A 14,371-nucleotide genomic window follows, 5' to 3' on the forward strand; every position below is an offset into this window, starting at 1 on the left:
CAAGTCCACTCACAGATCCATTCACTTTTGTCATAATGCATGTCTCTAAATTTGAATATAATGGATTAAAGTACATAATGTGTCATACAATGTATATGAGTGTTAGGGTGGTGGTGTACAGGCTGGTTTTGAATTAGATGAGAACATGAAAGGCCGAAGGAAAACTAAGCCAAGCCAAAGGATCGCTGATCATGAGGTATTGTGGGTATTGCTCCAAATGATAACATCGCAGGACACGGTGTGCAGACACATAATCAGTTACATCAGAGATTTCTGCTGGAGGATGTGAAGAATGTGTGGACAAGGATGTGTTAGATTAGAACCTAATATGCACATTCAGGGTATGTTTTTATGGGCCTCAACCTTGAAAATTATGAATGAATACCAATGAGATGCAGTACTTTGTACAATTCAACATTGTGACAAACTGTGTTTTAAAAAATACACTTGATAGATTAGTTCATTTTATGTTATTTAAGCCGGTGAAAACCTGCTCTGTGATTGGCTGCAGGGCCATAAAGCGCGTGGCGGTCAGCTGGACATGGAGGGGGCGTTGACGGCCAGGGACCGGGTGGGCATCCAGGACTTTGTGCTGCTGGATGAGACCAGCGAGACCGCCTTCATGGACAACCTCAGGAAACGCTTCAGTGAAGACCTCATCTACGTGAGTCTAGAAGCTGTCGACTTTAACTCTGTATCTCAAAAACGGCTTCAGATGTACTGTAGGCAGACCTTTGGCTGACTTTTTTCCTCTTCACTTGAAGACCTATATAGGAACTCTGCTAGTGTCCATGAACCCCTATAAAGAGCTGGACATATACAGTGGCAAACAGATGGATATCTACATGGGCGTCAACTTTTTTGAACTTCCACCGCACATGTGAGTGTATCATCTTATATCAATGCATGTATGTGTATTCATGTCTGTCTGCATATGAATTGTCTTGATTGTCCATCTAAAGAGGACAGTCCAATCCACGTGATGCTCCTGCTGTGTATTTCTTTAGCTATGCCCTGGCAGACAACGCCTATCACACCATGCTGGCTGAGGCCAACAACCACTTCATCCTCATCTCTGGGGAGAGTGGCGCTGGCAAGACAGAGGCCTCCAAGAAGATCCTGCAGTACTACGCTGTGAGCTGTCCTAGTACCACTCTGCTGGACAGTGTCAGGGACAGGATGCTGGTGTCCAACCCTGTTCTAGAGGTATGGCTGTCCCCATCAGTCAGTACTGTCTGCCAGGATTACACACCAAACCCTCTGTTTGACCTCTCTCTGTTACCACACAGGCTTTTGGCAATGCCAAAACGCTGAAGAATGACAATTCAAGTCGGTTTGGGAAGTACATGGACATCCAGTTTGACAGCCAGGTAGGGATGGAGACCATTGGATGGTTTTACTCTAGCAGTGCACTGCAGCTGATTTGGATCATTGCTGTCTCTTAGGGGGACGCAGTGGGGGGCCACATCCTGAGCTACCTGCTGGAGAAGTCCAGAGTGGCCCATCAGAACCATGGGGAGAGGAACTTCCACATCTTCTATCAGCTGGTGGAGGGAGGGGAGGAGGACCTGCTGCATCAGCTGGGCCTGGAGGGCAACTGCCAGCACTACAGCTACCTGGTGCAGGTACGGCCACCACTGTGTACCGCTTCAAATACTGGTGCATTGTGGTTCTATTCAGAAAATGTTTAAGGGCCATATACAACACTGAGCCATTGAGCCCCTTCTGGTTCTACCCAGTATGACACCATGTGTTGTGTGAGTGTGGTCTACTGAAGGGCTAGGTTACCTAATGCTACAGTGGTTACAGTGGTTACAGTGGTTACAGTGGTTACAGTGGTAGGAGTGCCGCTGTTATGCGTTGATCTTCTGTAACAGGGGGAGTGTGCCAACGTGTCCTCCATCAATGACAAGAACGACTGGAAGACGGTGAAAAACGCCCTGTCAGTCATCGACTTTGATGAGAGGAAAATTGAAGTGAGTTACATGGTTTGAAACACACTTTGTGTGTGTGTGTGTGTGTGTGTGTGTGTCTGTGTGTGTGTTTGTTTTGTCCACTACAGTACCTTTCCTCTCACAAGTATCTGTTCTGTGCAGCACCTGTTTGGGATCATTGCAAGTGTCCTCCACTTAGGGAACGTACAGTTTGATGCTGACAGCAAAGGTTACGCCACCTTGAGGAACATTGCAGAGCTCCGCTGGGTCTCAACGGTAAGACGTGTTCTTCTTTCGGCACCTTCCACCGTTCCAAGGCCCTGGTCTCTCCACTTAACAGTACTGACTCTGTGTTGCTGTGTGTCCTCATCTGTAGTTGCTGGGAGTCAACGTTCAAGTGTTACAGGAGGGTCTTACATACAGGAAGATTGAGGCCAAAACAGATGCGGTGAGGAAGGGATCCATGATACTATATGTTCAAGAGAGGAGTCGTCACATCCACTAATGATACATAATGACATACTGAACCTCCTTCCGTGATTTATTTCAACAGATTCATAAGGTTTTACCAGGCAGCTTCCGATGTGTTACTTTTTTCTTGCACCACCACCCAGGTCCTCAGTCCCTTCACCGTGGACCATGCCATCTATGCCAGAGATGCCCTGGCCAAAGCCATCTACGGACGCACGTTCTCCTGGCTGGTCAACAGGATCAACGGGTCCATGGAGAATAAGGTTAGGAGATACAGTCAGTGATTCTAATCCAGGTGAAAATGACACAAGAATACATGCCTTCTGTCAACGGGTTTTGTTCTCCGTGTGTTTTCACCAGGACTCGTCAAGGAAGACAGTTATTGGCCTTCTGGACATATATGGCTTTGAGGTTTTCTATGTGAACAGGTGAGCTGAATGTCGTGTGTTTTGGTGACGCATTGATGACAGAAATGAACCGTAGGGGCCTGAATTGTAAATGTACACTCACATCATTCGTCTGTGCGCTCCAGTTTCGAGCAGTTCTGTATAAACTACTGTAACGAGAAGCTGCAGCAGCTCTTCATCCAGCTGACCCTGAAGTCTGAGCAGGAGGAATACGAGGCAGAGGGGATTGAGGTAAACACCATTCAGTCAGACATGTTCTCAGCTGACACGTTGCCAAGGCACGTGTGCAATGTGGCATTTTCCCATTGATATACTGTAGTATTGTTTGTTTTCTAGTTATTGTTTTGTTCTTTTATGGTGTGTTTCTTCCCCCTTTTTTCTCCAGTGGGAGCCGGTGCAGTTTTTCAACAACAAGATCATCTGTGACCTGGTGGAGGAGAAATACAGGGGCATTATCTCTGTGCTGGTGAGAACACTGAACTAAGACACATGACCCATACAGTAGTGTGTCACATTACAGTATACTGTGTACAAGTGTCTCCTAGGAAGAACATCAGCTGAAACTCAGTAGTGATGGTATTGTTGTTTCCTCAGGATGAAGAGTGCCTCAGGCCGGGAGAAGCTACAGATCTCACATTTCTTGTGAGACTAGAGGAGAAGATGGGCAGTCACCCTCACTTCGTCACGTGAGTAGTACCTTCCTGCTCCTCCGTCTTGTCAGCTACATGTTTACTACACACCCCTTACCTGTTCTGGCTTGTCCGTTACGGACATTATCTATCAGCCACATTCATACTAGTTGAATACAGTGTTCTCATCAAGGATAAATGTAATTCAAAACTTGACCTCCCCTTCACTTCCTTAACCATTCTGCTGACTGATGGCTTGTCGTCACCCCCAATGAGCTGACAGAATAGGAGGCTTAAGCTCTTCATCCCTCCCTCTCTGGCCCATTGACCACAGGCACAAACTGGCTGACAAGAGGACACGTAAGACTCTGGAGAGGGGCGACTTCCGCCTCCTGCATTACGCGGGGGAGGTCACCTACTGTGTTGTAGGTGAGGGAAACCATCATCCTAACATAAAGAACATAAAGAACAGAAGTGTTATATTAGATCTGCATCCCATGTCCCTTCTCACTCAAAACTAGATTTTACTTTTCTGTCATCCTAGGGTTTATCGACAAAAACAATGATCTATTGTACAGAAACATCAAAGAGGTGAGTCTGTGGGGTTTCTAACAGCGGACTATATGAGACATGGAAGGGGGCAGATGAAGGGACTCTGTGGGGTTTCTAACAGCAGACTATATGAGACATGGAAGGGGGCAGATGAAGGGACTCTTTTCAATTGGTTCCTTAATTATTTAATCTCCTGTAGACTTATTGTAAATAATACAGGAGAGGAATGCAGTAAATTTGAGTCTTGAGTATCTACTTGATGGCTGGTGCGTTTGTGTGTGTGTGTGTGTGTGTGTGTGTGTATGTGTGTGTGTGTGTGTGTGTGTGTTTCTGTGTGTGTGTGAGTGTGTGCATGTGCGCTCGCGTGTGTGTATACGCATGTACGCGTGTGTGTTTACGCCCACCTCATAGGTGATGTGTCACTCTAAAAATGCCATAGTCAGCGAGTGCTTCTCATCTGTGGAGTCGGAGAGCAGGAGGAGACCAGAGACGGTGAGAGCTCACCAAGTTTCACCCCTCCAGTTTTCCCATCTGTCTCACTGAGGTCAATATGACACATTCATTCATTACAGAGCCTCAGTAGAGTGACAAAAATGTGCATTGCACGGTTCACTTCTGTCACTGGCAGCCTATTCTTGTTCACCAGCCATGTGTATTTGACAGACAAACGGTAGTCTAAGCTGTAACAGACTGTCTGTTTGTCTGTAGGTGGCGACCCAGTTTAAGAACAGCCTGCTGGGATTGACAGAGATCCTCATGGCTAAAGAGGCTTGGTATGTGCGCTGCCTCAAATCCAACGAGTCTAAGCAGCCTGGTGAGCCCCCCTGGACTACAGTATTGGATCACTAGCTGGTGGCAGTGGCACTTTCAAACTGTGGTATAGTTTGTACAGCAACTTCTTTCTCTCTCTATCTCTCTCTCTTTCCCCCCCCCCCCACCCCCCACCCCCATCTCCTCCTCGTAGGGCGGTTTGATGATGTGCTGGTTAGGCACCAAGTGAAGTACCTGGGCCTGATGGAGCACCTCAGGGTCCGGCGAGCCGGCTTTGCATACCGACGGCGATACGAAGTCTTCCTGAAGAGGTATGAAGGCCATTGGAAGTCATTCTAAGAGCTTTTGCCAGACAACATTCTAAAGAGAGCTGTGGGAAGGATAAGGCGATATGTGGTCTCTTCCAGGTATAAGGCACTGTGTCGAGACACCTGGCCACACTGGAAGGGAGTTCCTGCTGATGGGGTACAGAAGCTGGTCCAACATCTGGGATACCAGCCTGACGAGTACAAAATGGGCAGGTAAGGGTATTTATTTATTTTATTTTTTTTTGAAATATGTTTATTGATCAAACCTCAAAGTATAATACACGCTGTAAAGAGAATGACCATGAGTAACAGGTTTGACATTTTCCTTGTTTTTTTTTTTAAACAATATACACAAATTCCCACCCATTCCGCCCCTCCCTCACACTCCATTCATTTACATAGATAGTGAACAAGTATCTCCTACCCATCCACTCACTCATGTCCCTCCCACCCACCCCATCCCTGTGTCCTATTAGTCGGCTAAGGGAAATAAAAAACTGTATAGATAAAATTAAACAGTGAAAGGATTAAAAATAAGTAGGTAAAATAATATATACACAATGAATAATAAAATGAGTAATAACAAAAGTCAAATATCAAACAAACAAACAAATAAAAGGGGAAAGAGGGGGATGTTAGCTATTGGCTTGAGGGCTAATGGTTTGTATAAGAAAGAAAGGGATCCCAGGTTTTGTGAAATTTCTTCAGAGATCCTCTGACAGTGTGTTTGATTTTTTCAAGGTGTAAAAAAGACATTACCTCTTCTAACCAGGAATTTGTGCTAGGCGGCTTTGGGTTCTTCCAATGTATCAGTATTTGACGCTTGGCAATCAGAGCAGCAAATGCAATAACATCAGCTTGATAGCTAGTAAATCTTCCCACAACAACAGGAGGCACACCAAATATAGCAATCAAGGGGCATGGAGACATACGAATATTAAAGACTGCAGAGAGGGTATCAAAAAAGGATGTCCAGAAAGAGTGTAGTTTAGGGCAGGAGAAAAAAGTGTGTGTGTGGTCTGCTGGAGATTGAGAGCACCTAATGCAAGATTCATCTGCATCAGCGAACAGTTTTTTCAGTCTGGCCCTTGTGTAGTGAATTCTGAAGACAACTTTGAATTGGATGAGGCTCATACGTGCACAAATACAAGTATTATTAATTCTAAGTAAAACTTTACTCCACCAGATTTCATCTAGCGTGAGACCTAGTTCCTTTTCCCAAATATCCTTCAGCCCTAAAAGAAGAGAAAGTTGAGATGAAAGAAGACCATGGATTGAAGAGATACTATTTTGTGATGATGGAGAGGACATGATGTTTTCTAACATAGTTTTTTCAGGCAGTGCAGGAAATGAGGTGAATTGTGTTTTGGTGAAATTGCGCAGCTGGAAATATCTGAATAGACCTAATTTAGAAACACCAAATTTTGTGGCAAGGTCAGTAAAGGTTCCAAAGGTCCTATCTACATACAGGTCGCTAAAGGAGACAAGGCCCATCTTCTTCCAGTGTATAAAGGTTTTGTCTATGCTTGAGGGTAAAAACAGGTGATTGTTGCATATGGGAGTAAGGACAGAGGGAGATTTTAACCCATAATGATATCTGAACTGTTTCCAAATTTTCAGTGAGGAGAGAACAACAGGATTATTGGTGTATTGGGAGGGCCGCAGAGGAAGGGGTGCAAAGAGTAATGCAGGGAGTGAAGTAGAAGTGCAAGAGTTGGCTTCCATGACACACCAGATAATATTTGGGCGATGGCACCATTTTTTTAGCATTTGGATGTTAGCGGCCCAGTAATACAACAGCATATTGGGTAGGGCGAAACCCCCTGCCATTTTGGGTCTTTCTAAAATGATTTTCTTAATCCTTGGAATCTTGCCAGCCCAGATGAAAGACAGTATAATGGTATCCAATGATTTAAAAAACGATTTGGGAAGAAAAATAGGGAGGGTCTGAAACAGAAATAGGATTCGAGGTAGAACATTCATTTTGATGGTTTCAATTCGGCCAACAAGTGAAAGAGGTAATGTACGCCATCTTTGAAGGTCTGAGTTGATATTTTCAGTCAGTTTTATGAAATTATTTTTATGAAGGGAATTGAGAGAGTGGGAGATATTGACACCTAGATACTTGAATCCGTTGGGGGAAAAGTAAAAGGGCAAAGCCCCTGGGGCTATGGATTTGGCTGGTTGATTAACAGGGAAACAGAGACTCTTAGAAATATTCAGTTTGTACCCTGAAAAAGTACCAAATAACTTCAGCAGATTCACTATTTCATCAACGCAGTTCACAGGGTCTTGCACATATAGCAATAGGTCATCTGCATACAATGACACTCTGTGTTCTATGCCTCCTCTGACTATACCTGAGAATGCTAAAGAGCCTTGAAGGGCTATGGATAGGGGTTCGATGGCCAGTGCAAATAATGAAGGTGAAAGGGGGCATCCCTGACGTGTGCCACGCGTGAGAGGGAAGGGAGAAGAAATTTCTGAATTAGTTTTAACACTAGCTACAGGGGCAGAGTATAACAGGCGAATCCAAGAGATGAATTTGGAGCCAAAACCGAATTTGTGTAGTACAGTAAACAGGTACTGCCACTCCACGCGGTCAAACGCCTTCTCTGCGTCCAAAGAAATCACCATCTCTGGGGTTGAAGAAGCGGAGGGACATAGAACCACACTCAAAAGTCTACGCACACTAGATGACAGTTGACGGCCAAGGATAAAACCTGTTTGGTCTTCTGAAATTATGCTTGGGAGACAAGTCTCAAGCCTACGCGACAGCACTTTTGCCAACAGCTTTACATCATTATTCAGTAAGCTTATAGGTCTGTAGCTACCACATAAATTAGGGTCCTTATCCTTCTTTAATATAAGAGAAATCAGAGCTTGGTTGAGTGTTGGAGGCAAAACACCCTTTTCTAGAGAATCATTATAGACTTCCAATAGTATAGGAGCAAGTTGTGTAGAGAACTTTTTATAAAATTCCACTGGATAACCATCTGGGCCAGGACTTTTGTTACTCTGCATTTGAGAAATACAGGAAGTAATTTCTCTCAAACTTAGGGGTTCATCTAAACGTTTTATTAATTCTTCACTTAAAGTTGGAAAATCTAAATTATTAAGAAAAGCATCCATAACAGATGTGTCAAGAGGGGGTTGTGATTTGTAGAGCGTAGAGTAAAAGGAAGAGAATTCTGAATTTATTTTTGATGGGTCGGTAGTCAGGGTATGAGATGAGTCTGAGATTTGTGGTATAAAGCGGGAGGCGCATTGATGCCTCAGTTGCGAGGCTAAAAGGCGACCAGCCTTATCCCCATGCTCATAGTAAGTTGCTCTTGTACGTCTTAGTAGATATTCTGCCTTCCCTGTTGATAGTAAATCAAATTCAGTTTGTAACTGCAGACGTTTAGTTGTTAAATCTGGATTAATTGTTGAGGCCTGTTGTCTGTCTATATCTAGTATTGCGTCCAATAGTTCCTGCTGTTTTAATCTCCTGTTTTTAGTTAAATGTGCACTGAAAGATATGATACCCCCACGGATAAATGCTTTTAGTGTTTCCCATAAGAGTGATGGGGATACCTGATCAGATCTGTTTGTTTCTAAGAAAAAATCTATATTTGTGGACACAAAGTCACAAAAATCTGTATTAGCTAGTAAGCCTGAGTTAAGTCTCCATCCTCCTTGATATCTGTGCGAGTTAGAGGGGAGACAGAGGTCTAAAATGTGAGGTGCATGGTCAGAAATGACAATGGCAGTGTAATGTGCAGAATTAACGAAAGAAAGTAGAGCCTTGTCAATGAAAAAGTAATCAATGCGAGAATAGACCTGATGGACAGTGGAGTAATAAGAGAAATCTTTAGCATTAGGGTGAAAGAAACGCCAGGGATCAACACAGCCAATTTGATCCATATAAGCTGATAATGCCTTAGACATTGCAGTAGGGTTGACTGATTTAGAGTGAGCGCGATCTAATGCAGGATTTGTAACACAATTGAAGTCTCCTCCCAAAATTAAATTATGGGTATCCAAATTTGGAAGATGAGAAAAGATTGTGGACATAAAGTTTGGGCTATCCCAGTTGGGAGCATATATGTTTGCTAAAACAACAGGTGTTTGGAAAAGCTTTCCTGAAACTATGACATAGCGACCACCAGAATCACAGTACACATGGTCTGGGGTGAACTTGATTCGTTTGTGTATTAGAATGGCAGTGCCTCTGGATTTGCTATTGAAATTGGAATGAAAGATTTGTCCAACCCAGGGCTTACGAAGTCTCGTATGATCATCTATGCGTAGGTGCGTCTCCTGTAGAAAGACGACATCAGCGGAAAGACTTTTTAGGTGTGAGAAAACTTTGGAACGTTTAATTTGCCCTCCTAAGCCGCGCACATTCCAGGTAACTACTTTAAGATGATGCCCGTTTAAACCGCCTGGTGTCATATTGGCATTTGTCATTTGTAATACCCCAGGTATCTGTCAGTAAGAAAGGTGCCCTGCCATAAGTATTGTGTCATGGTATAGTGGGAATAGGGGAAAAAGAGGGAGCAAGAGAAGAAACACACACAAAATAAAATAAAATAAATAAAACAAAAATAAAAAGTAACAACACCAAAAAAAGACATAGGACAGCTTACCAACCCGGCCACCCCCCCACCCCCGCACTCAAATTCCCAACATTCCAACTGGAAACGTAGAACAAACGCCTGATGCTCGTCTGCAGAAGGCAGCGAGCAGCCATAGTACATGTACATACAACCGATTTTTCATGTAGTGTTATGTTATCTGCTCCTAATATTGTACTTATGGTATACCCTAGGCAGTGCAGTGACCCAATAAACTGAGACTATGCATTTTTGCACTCTGAACGGGAGTCTCAAAATGGTATGATATCTAACTTGTGGAAACAAAACGTATAAAAGTCCAGGAAATGACATTAGAGAAAAATAATAAAGAGCTAATGCTGGCCGCTAACTGTAGAAAAAGTAAACCTTCCTCGCGGTTGGCAACAGCCACTTCAAAACGGGTTGGATACACTTTAAAGACAAAATTAACAAGTTTAAATAAAAAGCAAGCCTACAGACTTTTCCATTAAAACGAAAGTGCATGAACCTCAATCAAAACAGTTCAACTTGTTAATAAACATAGATTAGCCAGCCAGCCAAGAGCTAGTATTCACCTGAGCAATGTGGCTCTTTAAGCAATTCAGCGATCCTCCGTGGTAGAGCTTGATTTCTCCGGGGTAAAGATGCGTTGTTGGTAGAATGCCTCAGCGTCTTCAGGGGAGTTGAAGACATGTTCTCTGTTGTCGTAGGTGACCCTGAGACGGGCTGGATACAGCATGCCAAATCTCACCCCTCGTTTGTAAAGAAGTCCTTTGATCTCGTTGAATGCTGAGCGCTTCTTTGCCACTGCCACGCTGAAATCCTCGAATATACGGATTACCTTATCGTTGTAAGAAATGTCCTTGTGAGATTTCGCCCACTTCAGCACAATCTCCTTCTCGATGTATCTGTGGAATCTTAAGATAAAAGGTCTGGGTGCATCTCCTGGTCGTGGTTTGGGCTGTAAACTTCTATGGGCGCGATCCAGCTCAGGAGGCTCAAGAAGTAATCCACCAAGCAGGGTAGAAAACATTTTAGCCATGAAATCCCTAGGATCTTTCCCCTCAATATTTTCCGGCAGTCCCAGCACTCGGAGATTTTGACGCTTTGATCTCGATTCCAAATCTTCCACCTTAGCCCTGAGCGCAGCATTATCCTGAACCACCGACTCTAGGTTGGATTGTAGCCCACGCGCATCGTGCTCCATCTGCGTTATCCGATCGCTATGATCAGATAGGCTAGTTTCCATTTCTCTGATTGTGGATGCCTGGGTCGATAATGTCGCCTCAATCGATTGAACTGATGAACGGATAGGTTCCAGTAGAGTTGTGAATTCGCCAGTCATCGTTTTTCTAAGTTTTTCGAGTTCTTCAACCAACCTTTCAGTGGTAAGCGGTGATGGACTATCCGACATGTTGCTAGCCCAACTTTTAACACTTGGGGTTGAAGTTTGAGTCGACGTCTTGTTGGTTTTCGACGACCTGCTCATTTCTGTCCTTTTCGAATGTCGATATCATACGATGCACTTGAAATTAAATGGAGATATAGGGTATTTTGGTATAGATTATTTGAAAGTTATCGGAGCACAGACAACGCACGTCTTAACACCACATTGCGTTAACCGGAAGTCCAAGGGTATTTATTTGATTGTGCAGGTGAGGGTATTTATTTGATTGTGCAGGTGAGGGTATTTATTTGATTGTGCAGGTGAGGGTATTTATTTGATTGCTCTTCAGGCGATGCCAAACCAGTTCCATCTCAACCTCCGTTGTTTTTTTCATTTCATTAGAACCAAAATATTCATCCGGCACCCAAGGACACTTTTTGCCACAGAGGATGCCTTTGAGATCTGCAAACATCAATTGGGTAATAGAACGCTTACAAGAAAGCTTAGAGAAATGTTATTCATTTGTTTGTTTATCTATTTATTTGCATAAAGAGTTCCAACCTTTACATTGATATTACAGCAACAAGAATTCAGGCCAAGTACAAGGGCTATCGGGCGAAAGGGGAATTCAGGAAACAGAAAGAAGCTGGTAAGTGACTGCCAAGCTACAAAGTAGTGCGACAATTTAACTGTATAAGTGTTATTTTTATAAGCTGTGTTATCTTTTTAAGAGCAAGAGAGGCTAACTACCAGTGTGTTCTGTTCATTAGCCACTAAGATAGAGACTTGCTGGAGAGGAGTAGCAGCCAGGAAAGAGAAAGAGAAGAGAGCCTGGGCTGTCAAGGTCATCAAGAAGTACGATACAGCGGCCATCTTGGTCTAGATACAGTGGCCAACTGGCATCAGTTCAGCTCTTACAGTAGATTCACATACTGTAGATATCTAATTCTATCTCCCCCCACAGGTTTATCAAAGGATACATGACCAGGGGGGAGGCAAAGACCACAGATAATTCAGAATACCTGGCCTTTGTCAGACAGAACTACCTGAACAGGTTGAAAGACAATCTCCCCAAAACAGTTCTTGATAAGACCCGCTGGCTAACCCCTCCAAGTGTATTGAAAGAGGTGCGTATTCATTTTTTAATAAGGTTCCATTCAGAACTGTCATGTTGGTCTTGAAGGAGAAGCTTAATGAGGTTTCCTCGTTCCCCTCTGCTTGGTCAGACCTCAGATATACTGCGTACTCTACACTCCCGCCTTCTGGTCAGGAAGTATGTCAGAGGGATAACTCCACAACGAAAGGCACAGGTAACCATGGTCACCCCTTACCTTACAAACATATCATATAGAGATAGGCACAGGTAACTATGGTCTAACCCTTACCTTACAAACATATCATATAGAGATAGGCACAGGTAACTATGGTCTAACCCTAACCCTTACCTTACAAACATATCATATAGAGATAGGCACAGGTAACACTATGGTCACCCCTTACCTTACAAACATATCATATAGAGATAAGCACAGGTAACACTATGGTCACCCCTTACCTTACAAACATATCATATCATATCATATCATATCATATCATATCACATCACATATCATATGATATATGCTTTTTAATTAACAAGCATGTCTTTGTGGTGTTCATGATTGTTTAACTTCCCCTCTAGATTCAACTGAAGGGGATCACCAGTGTCATGTTCAAGGGCAAAAAGGACAGCTATCCACAGAGCGTCCCTCAGCCCTTTGTGGACACCAGAATCAGTCAGTATAGCAGCAGAAAACACACGTGCTGGCTTACTTGTGCTCCTTTTTTAGAGTTAAGTATAGCTTTTTACACCATGTTCTTTCTCCAGGTGAACAGGACATAAACATGAAGGTTTTGCAGATGATTCGCAATGAGCGCATCAAGGTGAGAGAGAGAGCAACCTGTCTGCAAATCAATACAGAGATATATACAGTATTTAGGAAGTATGAGGAGCTGCTTTATGCTCTAAAAAAAACAAAAAACTATAATAAAAGGAAACTCATCTTGTATCACACAACCTGCTCACTCTGTGTCTGCAGTACAGCGTCCCAGTGGTGAAGTACGACAGGAATGGGTTTAAACCCAGACCTCGACAGCTCATCCTGACCCAAACAGCAGCCTATTTGGCCGATGAAGCCAAGATCAAGCAGAGAGTGTTGTACACAACTCTCAAAGGTGACCAGCAGGCCTTGGATTGGGTGAATCTGATTAAGTCATTATTTAAATGTACTGACCTGAATCACTGCTTCATTGTTTGCAGGCTTGTCTGTCAGTTCCTTGAGCGATAGCATCATTATCTTCCATATTTCATGTGAAGATGTGAAACAGAAGGTAGGATACAACATCTGTATGGTATTGTGAGTTACAGAGAGTATTGTGAGTTTCTCTCAAGTGATTCCAACGAGGATAAGTCCAGACAGAAGTCGTAATGCTAATGTGTCATTACTTCTTCAGGGAGACCTGGTCATGCAGTGTGACCAGCTGTTTGAAATGTTGACCAAACTCAGTGTGGTTGCTAACAAGCAGAGTGCCATCAAAGTGGTTCATGGCAGGTGAGGCTCTATATGAAATGATTCTGGGAGTATCTGTCAGATTTATTTCATGGCTGGATTTTTTCCTATGATATGATACATTGCTGTTTTTCAGCATCAAGTTTGAGATGCAGGCGGGGAAAGAGGGCACAGTGGACTTTAGCACTGGCCAGGAGCCCATGGTGTACAAGGATAGGAATGGACACCTCATGGTGGTGAGTGTTGTAGTGAACTGGGGAACGTTTGTACTGGATCATCTGGAGCCCTACAGTGTCGTGTGTCTGCTTCGTGCTAGCTAAATGAGTAGCATCATCTTTGTCACTGCAGGTGTCTCCTCGGGCCAGGTCTCGATGACCTGTGCAAGGTCCAGGCAGGGACGCAGAATCAGCTCCTGCATATTTCATCAGAAGGAGAGACCCCTGAGGGGCTACCAGACACACCAGCACCACCTGGGGACTCCTGGGGGCATCTGGATCAGCCTGGCCAAGACCTTGAACAACGTGATCATGAACAGCACACATCTACAAATCTTTCAGATCTATAGATCACCATCACTCAATGCACTATTGTTTAAATGAAGATGTCTTTATGGCCAGTGAAGTATAGGGTTGATGTAGACAGTCAGAGTTCAGTCATTACGAGGGGAGGGCTGTGTGTATACCAGCTTAACACTCTAGTTGTAGTTGAACAGTACAAATATTAATTGACCTTTGAGCAAATTATTTAATTGAAAATTAGGGCAGG

General features: G+C 43.7%; 1 protein-coding gene across 1 annotated transcript; it reads left to right on the forward strand.

Annotated features, from left to right (window-relative positions):
- Nucleotides 1–514: 514 nt before the first annotated feature.
- myo1ha (myosin IHa) lies at nt 515–13,981 on the forward strand (the record flags this gene model as incomplete). Its single annotated transcript, XM_083674098.1, has 31 exons — nt 515–664; nt 765–880; nt 1,008–1,206; nt 1,290–1,370; nt 1,446–1,625; nt 1,878–1,976; nt 2,097–2,210; nt 2,311–2,382; nt 2,549–2,668; nt 2,766–2,833; nt 2,938–3,043; nt 3,198–3,278; nt 3,407–3,498; nt 3,776–3,870; nt 3,986–4,032; nt 4,405–4,485; nt 4,702–4,807; nt 4,958–5,075; nt 5,172–5,285; nt 11,460–11,536; nt 11,638–11,706; nt 11,828–11,912; nt 12,022–12,184; nt 12,284–12,367; nt 12,739–12,832; nt 12,925–12,980; nt 13,136–13,271; nt 13,357–13,427; nt 13,551–13,648; nt 13,743–13,842; nt 13,955–13,981. The coding sequence occupies exons 1-31, from the start codon at nt 542–544 to the stop codon at nt 13,979–13,981; spliced, it is 3,072 nt and encodes a 1,023-aa protein (XP_083530224.1). The 5' UTR covers nt 515–541.
- Between the last annotated feature and the right edge of the window lie 390 nt (nt 13,982–14,371).

The sequence above is a fragment of the Argentina silus genome (genome assembly GCF_951799395.1).
Source record: "Argentina silus genome assembly, chromosome: 7".
Taxonomy (NCBI): Eukaryota; Metazoa; Chordata; class Actinopteri; order Argentiniformes; family Argentinidae; genus Argentina; species Argentina silus.